The sequence below is a fragment of the Corvus moneduloides genome, chromosome 6 (assembly GCF_009650955.1).
Source record: "Corvus moneduloides isolate bCorMon1 chromosome 6, bCorMon1.pri, whole genome shotgun sequence".
NCBI classification, from domain to species: Eukaryota; Metazoa; Chordata; class Aves; order Passeriformes; family Corvidae; genus Corvus; species Corvus moneduloides.
In genome coordinates, this window is record NC_045481.1 from 23,969,092 (window position 1) to 23,984,272 (window position 15,181).

General features: G+C 43.1%; 2 protein-coding genes across 3 annotated transcripts; one reads left to right on the forward strand and one right to left on the reverse strand.

Moving 5' to 3' along the window:
- The first annotated feature begins 12 nt into the window (after positions 1 to 12).
- Positions 13 to 10,494, forward strand: ALDH6A1 (aldehyde dehydrogenase 6 family member A1). Of its 2 annotated transcripts, XM_032113402.1 has the most exons (12): positions 13 to 84; positions 268 to 324; positions 2,411 to 2,485; positions 3,861 to 4,022; positions 4,606 to 4,684; positions 5,237 to 5,539; positions 6,251 to 6,372; positions 6,617 to 6,806; positions 7,510 to 7,691; positions 8,103 to 8,282; positions 8,474 to 8,572; positions 8,976 to 10,494. In XM_032113402.1, exons 1-12 carry the CDS (start codon positions 31 to 33, stop codon positions 9,078 to 9,080), a joined length of 1,608 nt encoding a protein of 535 aa, XP_031969293.1. In that variant the 5' UTR covers positions 13 to 30; the 3' UTR covers positions 9,081 to 10,494. The 2 variants fall into 2 exon arrangements, with proteins under 2 accessions (XP_031969293.1, XP_031969294.1); XM_032113403.1 differs by lacking the exon at positions 8,474 to 8,572.
- On the reverse strand, positions 10,014 to 15,078 carry BBOF1 (basal body orientation factor 1). The gene is given in 5 exon segments (XM_032112037.1): positions 10,014 to 13,358; positions 13,842 to 13,984; positions 13,986 to 14,330; positions 14,455 to 14,553; positions 14,785 to 15,078. Coding segments are annotated over 5 exon segments (996 nt in total). The 3' UTR covers positions 10,014 to 13,243.
- Between the last annotated feature and the right edge of the window lie 103 nt (positions 15,079 to 15,181).

Below are 15,181 nucleotides of genomic sequence, written 5' to 3' on the forward strand. Positions count from 1 at the left end.
GGGGCCGCGGAGCAGCGACCCTCGGCCGGGATGGCGGCGGCGGTGCGCGGAGCGTGGGGCGGGCGGCGCCGCGTGGCGCTCAGGGTGAGGCGGCTTCCCCTGGCCCGCGGCGGCTCCCGCGGCTCGGGGGGAACAGGGGGGTCGCGGCTCACCTGGCCCCGGGACCCCGCGGGGAGGCCGGTCCCGGGCGGGGAGCGGCCGAAGGGGGGTCGGGGGGAGGTGCCGCCTGACCCGCCCTGAGGTGGTCTGTGCTTCCCCCCCGTCCAGCTGCCGCGGACAGCCCCTTGGATCACGTCAGTCGCCGCGTCCTTCTCTTCCTCGGTGGTGAGTGCCCGTCCCGCGGAGCGGAGCCGGTGGGCGGGGGAGGGAGGCGCGGGAGAGCCCCGGGCGCTGCCGCCGCTGCCCGCCCGACACTGCCCTCGGGTCTGCTCTGCTAAAGCCGTTCCCGCCGGCTCGGCTGGAACCCCGGTGGGTCCGGTGGAACAAACATCGGCACTGCCCCCGTGTTCGACGGGAGGGACGGAAAATAGTTCCATGTCCGATTTGTCAGACTCCGGAGCTGAGCCCGGGCAGCTCCTGCCGCGGCTCGCGGTGTGGCCGGTCCGGGAGTCACCTCGCGTTACTCCTGGTGGCTCCGGACTGGCCTCATGGCATCTGTTTGCGACAGAGAGAGGATCTGGTTTCCTTCGGACAATATCGAACAGCTTTAGTTGCTGTACTGCCTTTTTTCCTCCGCTGTCCATGGCTGCACGTTCTCCAAACTCCAAAGCAGGATTCCACAAAGAGTCTGCTTTACTACCGTCCATGTTTTCACAGCAGGTGCATTCTCTACAGAAAAAAAGGTGGCGATCTTGGGGAAAAAGTGTAGTTAATCTTAATTCAGCATTTCCTGGCTTGCTTAAAATATTTTTTGTTGCATGTGCAATTTTTGAGATACCCTTTTGAAGCAATTTGAAAAAAACATGAACTCCATTGTGCCGAAGTCCATGTGGGTAAGAAAGCACTGGAGCCTGTAGCTCCATTGCAGATACGCGGCACTGGGGCTAATGGAGTGATTGATAGCCGTAGGAGTTTGTCATTCTTTAGACCAGCAGCTTTTCTGACAGTCAAGGAACTCAGTCAAGGGACTCAGATTTCCTGTGCTTCCTTCCGGGTTCTAGAGGAGATTGTGTTTTCGTAGGCACAGATTTCTGCCTCGCTTCCCCAAGTGTGATTCCAGCTACATAATCATCTGCAACTTTTTAATTCTCTCCTAGTGTTGCTTTCCAAATCAGTAGGTCTTGCTTGTCCATTAACAGACTTATTTTACAGTTCTTGTCCTAGCTTTCTCATCTCCAAGCTTTCTCAGTTTGTTCCAACTAACATTGCTGTTCATTTTTTTTCATTTTCATCCACTTTTCACTGTCATTACTTGTCTACCCAATACCATTTATATTCCTAATTCTTCCTCTGATCTCTTTCCCTTCATTACACCTTGGATAGCATCCAAGTCCTCATCTCCCTTTCATAATTCCACATCATAATTTCTTCAGTTTTCCAATATATTTGGGTTTATATCCCAGTTCTATTGATCTGTCCCATTCTGTTATTCATACAACAGATCTATTTCCCCTTTCTCCTACCTGTTCTCCCCAAGTCATGTGTCATGATTAACTGGTTCTTGATTGCTCCTAGTTCTCTCCTTACCTCCCAATGTCAATTCCTCTTTTCTAGTTTCTTAATTTATATTATACAGTCACAATCTGTTTTCCTGCATGGTACAGTTTTGTTGCCTATCTAGTGCTAATGATAGCTTCTACCTCTGCTTTCTGTTCTGTTCAATGTTTGCCTGAACCCCATATTCCAAACTTTCCTCGTCCCTCCTCTGCATCTGAGTGGGAAGGTTTTGTTTGATTGTGACTGTATGCTGCCAGCCAGGACAGTCATGGTGAACTCCACAGATGCAGGTTCCTTGCTCTTAGTTGCAAGACCAAGCAGGGGGGTGGGGAAAGTCCAATTTTCTGCTTGAACTGGAAAGATGAACCTGCTTAGTGGCTTGATGGGAAGGAGGCACATAGGACAGTGGCACAATCTGCACTGGGTTCACAGAATTCCCACTAGGTGAATTATTAAGTGTTTCTTCTGAACATTTAAGAGTGGCAGTTTTTCAGGTTTTGATTAAATAGATTGAAATAACTCTGAACACAAGCATAGGAATGTATTTTTTCTACAACTGCTTTTAGAATGAATTTTGGCTATTTTGGTGTAAAGTGAGGGAAAAATGGGGCAGAGAGCAGTTAACTAGGTCTTGCCGTGAAGACTGGATCTAGACTCTCTAATGGTTCACATAGCAGTAAATGATGAAGGCACACTGGTATTTAGGAACATTGAGACAAAAATAACTCACTGTCCAGTGTTTTGACCTCCACAGCCAACAACCAAACTCTTCATTGATGGGAAGTTTATTGAGTCCAAAACTACTGAATGGATTGATATCCACAATCCGGTAAGTGAAATGGTCTCAGTTTATATAAATAGTGATCACTGTGCCACAAAGGTCCGTGCCTCTCTTCAGGGATGTGGCAGAAGGGAAGTGTACATATGTTGCTTGAGAAAGGTTTAGACTTGGATCTTAAGGTAGACTACAGCTTCTCAGCTTCCTTTTCCCATGAAATGTCAGTCTCAGAAAAGTTACTATCTCCTTTACCTCCCTCATATAGGAAATCTTTGATCTCCAGAAAGGAAGCTTAAACTCTGGTTACTTTTTTTTTTCTCTCAAAGAAAGGCTCTGTGATGAGTATGTCAAATTTCCGAAGGGTGTCTTTCACCCTGTATATGAAATGAACTGGGTGTGATTTGATGCCAGCTGAATGTGAAATCCTGATAGAGACTGATATTACTCTCAGAGTACAAAGGTGAAAAACTCTGACAGCTGAAGCTCCTCTCCTTTCAGAGAGCTTCTATCTGTGGTCCAAAATAATCACAGAGAAGTCAGAAGTTGGATGCTATGCAGTGCAAAATATCGTAGCTTAGTAGCACTTGTACTTGTCTATGTACTCCAGCAAAGACAAATGGAAATGAGGTTGCACTCAGAAGTCTGACCCTCCTGACCTCCCTAGTAAGCATTTAAACAGCATTTTCTAAATCTTCTCTGTAAAGCTCTATTTTCATTTGCTTTGTGGAAATGATCAGAGCAGCAAGCCATGTTCATGAAGCTCATTTGGTCTCTACATAGCAACCCGTGTTCTTGTTTAATTTTCTTCCTCTTGTTTTGAATAGTTTTTCTCTTAGTGATATATCTTTAATTTTTGTCTTGTCAAAGCAGATTTAATTTTTAAGACAACATTAGAAGGATGTTAAACTGGCAACAAGCTTGAAGTTAAAATACTGTAGAACTAAGGTTGCTTGTAAATATAATACTTTGGCCTAGGGGTATAGGTAAGCTAACATCAATGCCAATTGCACACTCATGTACTGCTTTTCCCAAAGGAATATTGCTTCATTTAATGTGCAAGAGGGACAGCCAGATGAACCAAGACGATGGAGAGGGAAAAGACCACAGCCCACAGAAACTTTTGCCTTATACTCTCTAGAAGTTTCAAGGTAGACAAGTTACTTCAGCTTGGAAATAGGTACTGCATTTGCAGTTTTCTGAGTGCCTAATTTGAGATATTTGGAGTGCAGGTTTTCAGAACTACTCCAGTTGTAGCTCAGGCCTTTTGTGTGCAATCAAGGAAGGTGTCTCCTTTGTGCTCTGCCCTCAGAAGTACAACTCCTTGTAGAACAAGAATATTAGGTGTGTGCTGTGAAAGGACTCTTGAATGGTTGGTGGGGACAGATGGGAAAAGTTGAGTTTTGATGCAATTTGTTTTTTCTTTCAGGCCACAAATGAGGTGGTTGGCCGTGTACCGAAAGCCACAGCCAGTGAGATGGAGGCAGCTGTGGCTTCTTGCAAAAAGGCTTTTTGGAACTGGTCAGAAACATCTGTTTTGAGTCGCCAGCAAATCTTTCTGCGTTATCAACAACTCATCAAAGACAATCTGGTGAGACACCGTGGCTGCGTGTGAATGGCTGTGGCTGATTGCATTGCAGCTGACTTTAGGAACTAAATTAAGAGACTTGGGGTTGACAGAGTTCTTGATGAGACATTGCCATGATCGAGGAGCCAACTGAGACAGTGTCGAGAGGTGCAGCAAAACACTTCCCATCAAATGGTAACAGAGAGGCAGCGCTTCTTAGGGAATATTATTCTGAATTAGTCACTTTACCAAGAGACCGCAAAAGGAACTTTGAGCCTTGATAGAACATGTGCCAGTTGATGAAAACAAGTATGTTACTATGTTTTTGGGTTTGCTTGATTGCTTTTTTGGTGTGTATGTGGTGTCACACCTGAAAGCATTAAGAGTACAAGCCAATCCTAGGATGATTTCTTCTAAAATGTCACCTGTGTGGGTTATTGGCTTCTTGTCTACAAGGAGCAAATCAGTCAGTATAGGCTTTTCTGGGTTCTGTCCAGTCTATTCACTGTGATGTTCAACTCCCTGTTAATTCTGTCTTATCCTTGCACTCTATTTCATGGGTGGGCACTTTTCTAACATTCATAAACTCTGTGTTTTCCATTTTCAGAAAGAAATTTCCAAACTCATCACCTTTGAGCAAGGGAAGACCCTGGCTGATGCTGAGGGAGATGTGTTTCGAGGCCTCCGTAAGCTACTGGCTCCTCCTGTTAAAAAAGAGGGTTTGAGAACCCACAGGAAGGGATGAGGTCTCCTGAGCAACTGATTGCTCTGTACATGTTGCTCCCTTTATAGCCCCCTACTCAAAGAAAAGCATCAATTGTAACTCTAAGCTGAAGAATTTCCTTAGATAGAGTATCATTAAATCACTTCCAAGTTGTTAGAGTTGTTAGTTGTTTTTCTAGGAGTGACTACAAATTACTAAAAAGGAATAAGGACTTCTCCCCTCTGTCTGAGGTTGAGTCCCAGGAGGTACAATAATACTATACCTGTGCATTTTGTACTGGGGCTGTTGTGTCTGTGCTCCTATCACAGTGATGTATAGTGTGGTCAAGAGAGAATCCATTCATAATTTGCTCACAATGCTTGGCAGAGCAAAGGGATTTTCTGGAGCACAGTGAGTTTTAAGTTGTGGGAGAAGAGGCTGGAAGAAAGAGGTGGGTCAAGGTAGCAGTGAAAAGAGAGTTTGGGGACTAATTGTTAACGGATCATCCAGCAGCGTATTGCCCTTTCTGCCGCAGAGGTGGTTGAACATGCTTGCAGTGTGACATCCCTCATCCTTGGAGAGACCATGCCCTCCATCACTAAAGACATGGACACTTACACCTACCGCCTGCCTCTGGGCGTGTGTGCTGGAATTGCACCGTTCAACTTCCCAGCCATGATTCCTCTTTGGATGTTCCCCATGGCTATGGTTTGTGGAAACACCTTCTTGATGAAACCATCTGAGCGTGTACCAGGAGCACTAATGTTCCTTGCCAAGCTGTTTCAGGATGCTGGTGCCCCCGATGGAACCCTGAATATTATCCATGGACAACATGAAGGTAATAACAACCCCTCCTGGGAGATGATGAGTGCATGTGTTGTGGTGTGTGCTCAGTGGGAGGTACCATTTGGAGAGTCTGAGACTGCTGCTGTTAGATAGGTTTGGACAGATGCTTCAGCTCTATTGATGAAGCTGAAAGGTGAGTGGGAGATTCTCTTGACACCTTGCACCAGATCTTTCAGGAGATATGGTGGACAAAATTTTGGGGCTTGGGGTCAGAGTTCCCAAGGCATGGAAGTGCTCAAACTCTGTTTAGCAACCTAAACTGCAACTGAAATAAGTAGATAAATCATCTTGGTTTCGCAAGGAAGCCTAAACAAGAATTAAGTGCCTCACTGAATGTACAATGGATGCCAGTTTTCTGGCTCCTAACTTGCTATTTTTTACAGCACACGAGTAGCTTCAGGACATGATGATACAAATAGAGAACAGTAACTTCACTTTGGCATTGCTCAGACACCCTGGGAGATACCCAAAGCATGAAGAGATGTCAGAGAGCCAGGACTATGGAGACAGGGCAGGAGTATGTGTGCTAAGAAGTGAGTGAAGAGATGCACAGACAGGCTTTCAGGGAACTCAGATGTACAGAGGCAGAACAGAGGCAAGAATTTTGATAAGAAGAAAGATACAGAGATTTAGCGCTGTGGGGATGGGAACAGAAGGAAGCAGTTGTGCACCACATTTATAATGTATTATTTCCTATTCGAAGCTGTGAATTTCATTTGTGACCATCCGGATATCAGAGCAATCAGCTTTGTGGGATCTAATCAGGCTGGCGAGTACATCTATGAGAGAGGATCCCGGAATGGCAAGAGAGTCCAGGCCAACATGGTAATGTCTCTGAATGGAGCACACTTCAGCACATAGACTGCCTCTGTTGCCTGTGAATGTTAAGAGAGACCACGCCATTCAGCAGCAGAAGCTGACTTTGCTGCTGACAGTTAAGTGATAAGGCTGCTCTCTTGCCGGCCTGTTGGTAACAGTCATAGCTACTATAAGAAGTCACTGCCAGAGGGCTAGAGAAGAAGCAGTCTGGGGTGGTTAATAATGGGAGACTGTGTGTGTTGTATTTCAGGGAGCCAAGAACCATGGTGTGGTGATGCCTGATGCCAATAAAGAGAACACCTTGAACCAGCTGGTTGGAGCTGCTTTTGGAGCAGCTGGCCAACGCTGCATGGCCCTGTCTGCAGCAATTCTAGTGGGAGAAGCTCAGAAATGGCTGCCAGAGCTTGTGGACAGAGCCAAAAATCTACGTGTAAATGCAGGTACAGACCGTGATCATTTTTACAAGGTACTTCACTTCTGTGCAACCACAGCTTTCTAGGTCAGCTTATCTGCCATACTGTGTTGTGACCCTTGGAGCTATTGGCACCATAGGTTTAATGTGTAGGGGTTGGACCTAGCAGATTGTCTGGATTGGGAAACCCAGCCCTAGACTCAGAGGTAGGAATATGTTTTCAGCTTGCTGGTGGGACTGTGATGCAATGTTTACAGGATCAGTCTTGTTTTAACTGGAGATTTGAGGTTATATCCTGTGTTTAACTCAAATCTGCCATTTATATAGCAACTTCATTTTAAGATCCTTCCAGTTTGCAGTAAGCATACAATAAAAAAAGAAAAATGGAAACAAGTACTTTGGAAAAGCTAGACTGTTATTAATTCTAGGGGAATTATCTTTTGTTTCTATTCAATAAAGTGCTGCAAAGGGGAAAAGCTTCCTTCCTGAGAAGAATCTGTTGTTGAATTTTGGCTTCCTGGTGATCTAAAATTATGCTTATGACTCCTCTTATTTGTTGATTATGAAAGCTGCAGGCTATTATTCCTGTTCATCAATGTCTCAAATCTTTGTTCTGTGTCTCAGAAACATCAGGATTTTCAGATTTTTCCTGCCAGTGCAGTTATCTCCCAGATGTCTATGAAGAGGAAGCTGTCAAGAGTTAAAAACTTGGTGTCTCTCCCTCTTCACAGGAGACCAGCCTGGAGCAGATCTTGGGCCTCTAATCAGTCCCCAAGCTAAGGAACGGGTTTGCAATCTGATTGAGAAAGGAGTAAAAGAAGGTGCCAGCCTTCTCCTGGATGGACGTAATGTCAAAGTGAAGGGTTATGAAAATGGCAATTTTGTTGGGCCAACGATCCTTGCCAAAGTCAAGGTAAGATGACCAAAACCAGTGCTTGTTAGTGTATATTGCAGGGTCAGCTGAAAAATGGGTTAGCCAAATCAGTCAGTAATCAATGAGCACCAGGTAGAAAGGCCATAAATGGCTCAGCCTTCCCTTGCACAGTATCAATGAAGTACTCATTGTAATGCAGGCAGTAAAAGCAGAAAGCACTCTGGAGATGAAAAGTGGTGCCTGCTTTAGTGGACTAGATAGAGGACAGGGCTTGGGAAATGGTGAAGAGGTAAGCAGGACTGAAGGATGGCCTGTGGCGATGCAGTATGATCAATAATCCTAGGAATATCATGAGTACTAATAGCATGTGTGTTTCTTACATCCTATTTACTAGAATATTTTTATGATATCCTTTATACAAGCTGCTTTTTCTGCTGTTTGTATTGGCAGCCAAACATGACTTGCTATAAGGAGGAAATCTTTGGGCCTGTCCTAGTGGTGCTGGAAGCAGACACTTTGGATGATGCCATTGAGATGGTGAACAATAACCCCTATGGGAATGGAACTGCAATCTTCACCACCAATGGAGCCACAGCTCGGAAGTATTCTCACTTAGTAGATGTGGGGCAGGTATGTTCCAGCTAGAATTGTTGCTTTTAGCCTTCACCATTTACAGTGGGTAACCATTCAGCTGTAATCACTGCCCTCTCAGCCAGCAGTACCCAGCCTCAGATATAAGGAAACAAAATCAGAAGCTTTTGGAGAGTGCTGTGCAATCTGCTACTTCTTGTGACTAATATGGTGGCTTTCCTTTGGTGTAGGTGGGTGTCAATGTTCCAATCCCAGTACCTCTGCCCATGTTCTCTTTCACTGGCTCTCGTGCTTCTTTCAGAGGGGACACCAATTTCTATGGCAAACAGGTAACTTTCTGATTAGAGTACTCTATTGGGTTGAATTGTGATAAATCATGTTATAAATGGCAATGGGGAGACGGTCATTAGACCTCATTAGTGAGGATGTCATTACAACCAGGAAACTGAAAACTAGATGCATGTCACAATCATAGATAGCCAAGTCCTCATTCTTTTTCCCTTCAGTATAAAAATGCAACTCTTTTTAGGAGATTTGAGAAGAGAGCAATAACTAGCAAGCTTTCTCACAGAATCAGAATCTTTGTGGAACTGGTAAAAAGAACAGGCTGACAAGAATTGTTCCCACAGAAGAAAACTCAATCCTGTGTAGATAAAGCAGAAACTGTTTGATATACCGCTAGCGTAAACCTGAGGCCAAATATCTTATCTGTGGATCTCTGCTTTCCTCCAGGGAGTGCAGTTCTATACACAGCTGAAAACTATCATTTCTCAATGGAAAGAGGAAGATGCCACCATTGCCAAGCCTGCTGTGATTATGCCAACTATGGGAAACTAAATCAGCCTTTGCAGATGCTGTTCCTGGTGCCCTTCTATGCTGCACTTTCCAGCTTTGTCCTGACTATCACCCTTTAGTTGGGAATGAATAGAAAGCTCCTTTGTCTCAAGGATCTGTTTCTGTGCAGATCAGGCAGGCTCATGTGACTCACAGTCTGGATTTTCTGTTTCTATCAGTGTTCTTCTGGCTAGCTGAACTAATTTTTCCCTACAACCTATCACAGGCTAAACAGCCTTATCTAACTGAAAGGGCAGCCAGTGAGATTGGCTCTAATTTGTGTTTCTTTCCAGACCCTATGAACTTGAACATTACTCTGGTTTTCACTTCAGTATCTTTAGCCTTAGTGACTCACTCCTGGCTACATCTTGTAGCAGGTTTATTTACCTCTTTATCTTGCATATTAAGATTCTGAATTCACCTTACTCAAAGATGTGTCGTCATTTTGAGTGACATAACTGGGACACCTTGGGTGTCTCATAGAAGTGACTTTACATATGATGAAGACAGCAAGTTGTCAGTCTTTCACCTGTCGAGCAGTTTCCAAAACACTGGGAAATAGCTTTGTACAGGTTTTTCAGGAAGGCATATTTGATTGCTTGTCTGAGGATGAAAGAAATTTCTGTATGGTACAGTGACCTTCACTGTGCCTCTGACAGCTTGAAAACTTCTGTTCCTGTTCTGTCTGTGGCTTGTGTGCTCAAGCTTGCCAGCAATTCCATTATACCTGAAAGTTGTTTGGTGCCTTTTCACTGTGCTAACAGATACAAGCCTACACGTCCTGTAACATTATGAAACTGGGGAAGCAGAAACATAACCATGTATATGTATCTTTGTGTCACAGCATCATGTAGGTCTGAATAAAATGAAGCGCAAGTAGAGGTCAGTAGGAAGAAAGAAACATTTTTTAATCACAAAGTAGCCAGGCCTTGTCTGTTGTTTTCCTTTCCTGATTGTAGCTGTATTTCTTATGTTGATTGATTGACTCCTTGTCACATTTGCTGAAACACAGTCATGTACTCTTGGGACTGCAAGTTCCTATTGCTAAAGAAGAGTAAGGCTTAGCATATGTACCCTGGTTTTAGGAATCTGTGCATTTGGAGCTGGAGAACCTATATTTTTATTTCTGGTTCTTGAAAGATGATGCAGCCATGAAGGATCTGCAGGGATCTCACTCAAGCACTCATGGAAAATAATATTCTTCTAATGATTGTAACCATTACTTGTTCTAATTAAACAATCTGAATGTGAACACTTCGTATCCTGCCTTCTGGTAAAGATGCCTTGTACCTGACAGCTCTGTATCAGTGCAATTGCTGTGCATTCACTAATGTTTGTATCTTGTTTTTTCATCTTATACACTAGAGGGAAATTCTCACCTTGCAATTTGATTGTGAATTAAAAACATTCTAATATATTTCTGCAGACTATGACTGTTCCTTGGCAAGACCTTATGTAGGTGTGATGTTGATTTTATTCCCCTCTTCACAGGGAGGGGTTACAAGAGTCTGCAACTCTTGTAACCCACGTATACATCTTCCTTTTTCAGTATTTCAGGGATGTCTGTATCGATTTCCTCACACAGCATTTCAAGGAATGCCTTGTTTCTGTTTCCATGTACACATAAGTTGATCACAGAATCTCTTCAGCTTCACGTGAATGGTTTTATTACAAAATGAAAATATATCTTCACCAAGTTGTACCAACTCTTTATACACAGGGTTCTAACCACTAGTCCAAATCCTAGTGTTTTTTACAGGGTCTTGCAAGGTCCTGGCTTGGGCAAGAATAAGTTCTTTAAGAAGGAGAAAAATAAGTATATTTCAGATGGATTTCAAACACACAGTCAAAGCAGCAGTGCAGCAGACAGGGGATCTCGAACTCACAGCCTTAGTCAGAAGCTAACTTTCAAAATAAATAGTGCAGATGAGTTGCTAATTGCTGGCTGCTGTTCATGGGAAGTGTACAGCTGCCTTATTTGCCCTATGGTGTTAACATCTGAATATGTGGAAGGATCACTGCAGAAGATGATGAATCCGATAATGTGGCCTGCTGTGTAATAAATATTAGGTTGGGAGAAGTATTTTCTGTGTTGCAAAGGTAAAATATTCTAGGTAAATTACCATTAAGACATTGGCATTCACTCAAGCACCTAGGAAAGAAATACTAATTAACAGCCTCTAATACTGTCTACAGTAATTTACTTTCAAAATGCCTTAATTTTCTCCCTAATCAGTATTGCTATTCTGACTTTTCTGTTGTCCTATTAAAACCCATTATATCTTTCCTTTAGAAATTCTAAAATCCATCCTCTCCTGTAACAAAAGCAGTCTATTATCAAGGTTACCTGATCCCTGAAGAATTGCAGGACTACCCCTGCACTTTCTCCAGATATATTTTAGACACCTGCATGATCTTTTTGTGCAAACATCTTTTCTAATTATCCATATTTCCAACAACATTTTTACGTGAATAGTTTTAAATAATTGTACTAGAAATACAAATCTTGTACATTCCTTTTTTAATAATGAACTACCTTTTTATATCAAGCTGCAGATGCTATTTGATTGTGATTTACCTGCCTCATCTCACTGCTGTTACTGCTTTCCACTCATCTGCTTATTCTCCTTTATTATTTAATATTTGACATAAAAATAAGCTAAATAATGTATCTTCTATGTTATACAAAAGTATAATCTAAAGTATCTCATAATAAATTTCTTTAGACTATTAAAATACAATTTCATAGTCAACCCTTTGAATACTATTAAAAATAGTTTCTTGCCTAGAAGGCACTGAAATGTAGATTCTAAAAGCTATTTAATACTCTTAAGACCAAAAATTGTTTTAAAATGGCTTAACCACCTCTAACAATTGGGCCCTGTGACTTCCACTCCTAGGGGTTTTTTTTCTGTCTGTGTCAAAAAAAGGCTCCAATCCACTTCCACTTCCATTTTGGAAAGTGGCAGCCTACCTTTCCGAAGGAAGTGTCTCACATCTTTCTATATCTTTATGTATAAATGCCTCCAGGGCTCCTGCTTATGAACTTTATCTGGTAATTTGATGTCTGAGTATTACATTTTGGCTTGTGTGCTTGACTGCCTCACATCTGACAAGCCGTGCATGCCAGAACCCCACCCTGTGTATTCCTCCAGGGTAAGCTGACATTGCTTGCCTTGGAGTGTTATAATTAGCAATAAAGTTGTATCTGAGTTGGTATCTGAAAATCAGGCATATGAGTCTTCATCATGGTCCGCCCTCCCTGATTCTATACTGAACGCAACATCAGCTGCATAGATTTTGCCTTTTTAATCAAAACTCACTGTGGCTAGCTGAAAATGTGTCTCCCTGTATGATAATGGACTTTCACAAGAGCATCCTCCAGAAAATATAAAGCTGCTTTTCAATAAGAGAAGGCTTTAGGGGGTCATGAGACTTTTTTTTTCCCATGAAAACTGAGTCTAAATGCCTGCTGCTGAAAGATCAACACAACAGATTTTAAAATAAATAAAAAATTCCTCACTCTTGTGACACAAACATTCATGTGCATATAGATACACTATTATAGATCTTATGTCCCAGTTCACAGCTTATAATCTACTTAATTCTGCTTGAACTTTGAATTTCCAGTGTAAGCTATATTTTAGATATCTCTAAAGTCATGCTCCCACATTTCTTATGCAGAGAGCAATGAACCATAGAGTAAGTAAACTTTTCATAATCTGGCTGTGGATATTTGTACTTCCTAATACTGGGAAGTTTGCTTTACAATACTCTTACTATAAGGAAATATGCATGGGGAGTGCTATTGTCACAACAGACATTATTTACTCGTTTGGTAAAGATGGATAGAGATCCATTAATGACTGAACAAAATAAATCCCACTGCACTGAGCAAAGTTAATTCTCCTGACTTCTACTCTTGACCTTAGCAATGCCAAAATTTACTTCCACAGGTTTTTCTTCTGACACAGTACACAAAGATCTAGCAGTATAGTCTAGTGCATGTACAAAATCAGTATATAGTATATCAACTTTTTCAAAAACTTAAAGTACCTCACACCAAGCCACAGCTAGATTCTTTTGTTAGATTCAGAACTTATTGGAATCCCCTGGCCTGGAGTAACCAGCCCTGTTCAGCATCCACCTACTGAAGAAATAAAAGATTACCATGGATTTGTGCCATTCATTTGGACAAAAAGCAATTGCAGAACACATTCTTTTTGTTCCCATGTCAACTTACTGATATCCAGTTTTTCAAAATGTTTTTTTTATTTTCTCCTGAAAAACATGGAAAAGATCAGTGTATTAGAAGAAAATTTCAAAGACATATCACTCATGGATTCTGTATATGTAAAACAGTGTTAGCTCAGTGGAATGAGTAAAAAGCGAAAGAGCAATGCCAGAAAAAGCAAAGCCTATAAAATAAAAAAGAAGCAATAATAATTATTAAAATAAAACTACAGAAGCACATCTATACTGGAAGTTCTCTATCAAATTCCATAGGACATGGCAGAATATGCAAAGAACTCTTTTGAGTTTACCTTTAGTTTAATCCATAGAAATAATGACCCAAAAGTTATAATCTCGTTGAAATTAGGTGCCCACAAAGTCATTACTAATTTATAGGATACTGCAACTCATACAGTTGTTCTCACTAGAGAAGTCTCCATAAGTATTCCAAATCCAAAAAATATTATCATGCAAAGGATTTTTTAGGTGTCTATCTAGGAAGATAGCGACTAGTTTTCAATGTTTCCATACCAATAGCATTTATTTGCTTCCTCTAGGTCTCTGTGCACATTATTTGTGCTATTTATGTTGCTTTTCAATGTGTTGGTTTGAAGAAATTTTTCTTTCCCTGCACATGCCTCCACAGTTTTTCTGTTACAGACAGTTTGGGCCTTTTTCCTTTTAATGCTTTCTACTGGATATGATCTCCAGATTCACATGTTACAGAGCATCTATATAGAACCTTTCCACCTCAATCCCGTCATTTAAGATATTCTGGGCTACGTTCTTTACTCAGTGCATTTCTCAATCCTTCATTTCTAGTAGTTGCTGCAGTTTTTCGATCTCCATCATACTTGGTTGGCGCTGTGTTTTCACAGTTTCTCTCACAGATTTTCTGGTCACGTGCCGTAGGGCCATTTCCAGTGTTTCCACTTTATACTGCAGATGTCTGGTTACAGATGGTGGTGCAGTGCTGAGGAAGTTCAGAAAAGGAGAAAAAATAACAGATAGATACGCCAGCTGGAAAATACGAAAGAAAGAAAATACGCCAGCTGGAAAAATGCCCAAGTAAGATCTTTTACACTAGATAAGCTGAAAGCAAGCACTGGGACATAAGCAAGAAAATAGTCTCCTACCAACTGACCTCATCAATGTCCTGGGGATCAGAGCTTTGTATCTTTTTATTCAATAAATACGATGCTAAAGTAATTGAACTTTCACTTCCATTTTCAGGGTTTTTTTTCTAACTGTAAAAGGGGTTTGCTTGGTACTTAGATTTCGAAGAGTAGGAATAGGGGTGAAATGAAAGAATTTGTGATAGAGCAAATGGGAGCCACAGCATAGGGCTCCTTTTTCATTGTGTTCCGAGTAGAGTTTGGCTCCGTTTTCTCTATGCAGCCAAACCCAGCAGATTCCCTACCAGCTTTCCCTTTTTTCGAGCTGAACAAGCGCTTCAGCCTCTCCGTGCTGTCACGTGCTGAAGACCCCGGCCACTGCCGCGCCTCTCCGCCGGGCTCGCTCGGTGTTCAGCTGTCCCTCGCGAAGGGGTCGAGGCGCCAACACCGGCCGCCGAATTCCCGCGGGAGGGCGCGAGCGGCAGGCAGGGAGGGCACGAGCGTTCGTCCCGGCAGCCCGGCCCGCCACGCGCCTTCCCGCCCGCGGGGGGCGCTGCCGCCCCACACGGCCCCGGCGGGACGGGCTCGTGCCAGGGGGGAGCTCGTGCCGTCCCGCCCACGCCCGCCGGCGGCGACAGCGCCGGCCCCGCCATCGGGAGCCGTGCCGCCGATGGCTGCGCGCCGGGAGCGGTGTCGGGGCCCGGCGGGAGAGACGCCCGTTCCCGCGGAGGCCGCACGGCGCGCGCCCGCCACGCG

Bases quoted from the DNA above. Each gene is read 5' to 3' on its own strand.
- ALDH6A1 (XM_032113402.1), top strand. From the start codon at position 31: ATGGCGGCGGCGGTGCGCGGAGCGTGGGGCGGGCGGCGCCGCGTGGCG. The intron at 85-267 runs GTGAGGCGGCTT...CCCCCCGTCCAG, and splicing joins GGCGCCGCGTGGCGCTCAGG to CTGCCGCGGACAGCCCCTTG. The intron at 4,023-4,605 runs GTGAGACACCGT...TTCCATTTTCAG, and splicing joins AACTCATCAAAGACAATCTG to AAAGAAATTTCCAAACTCAT.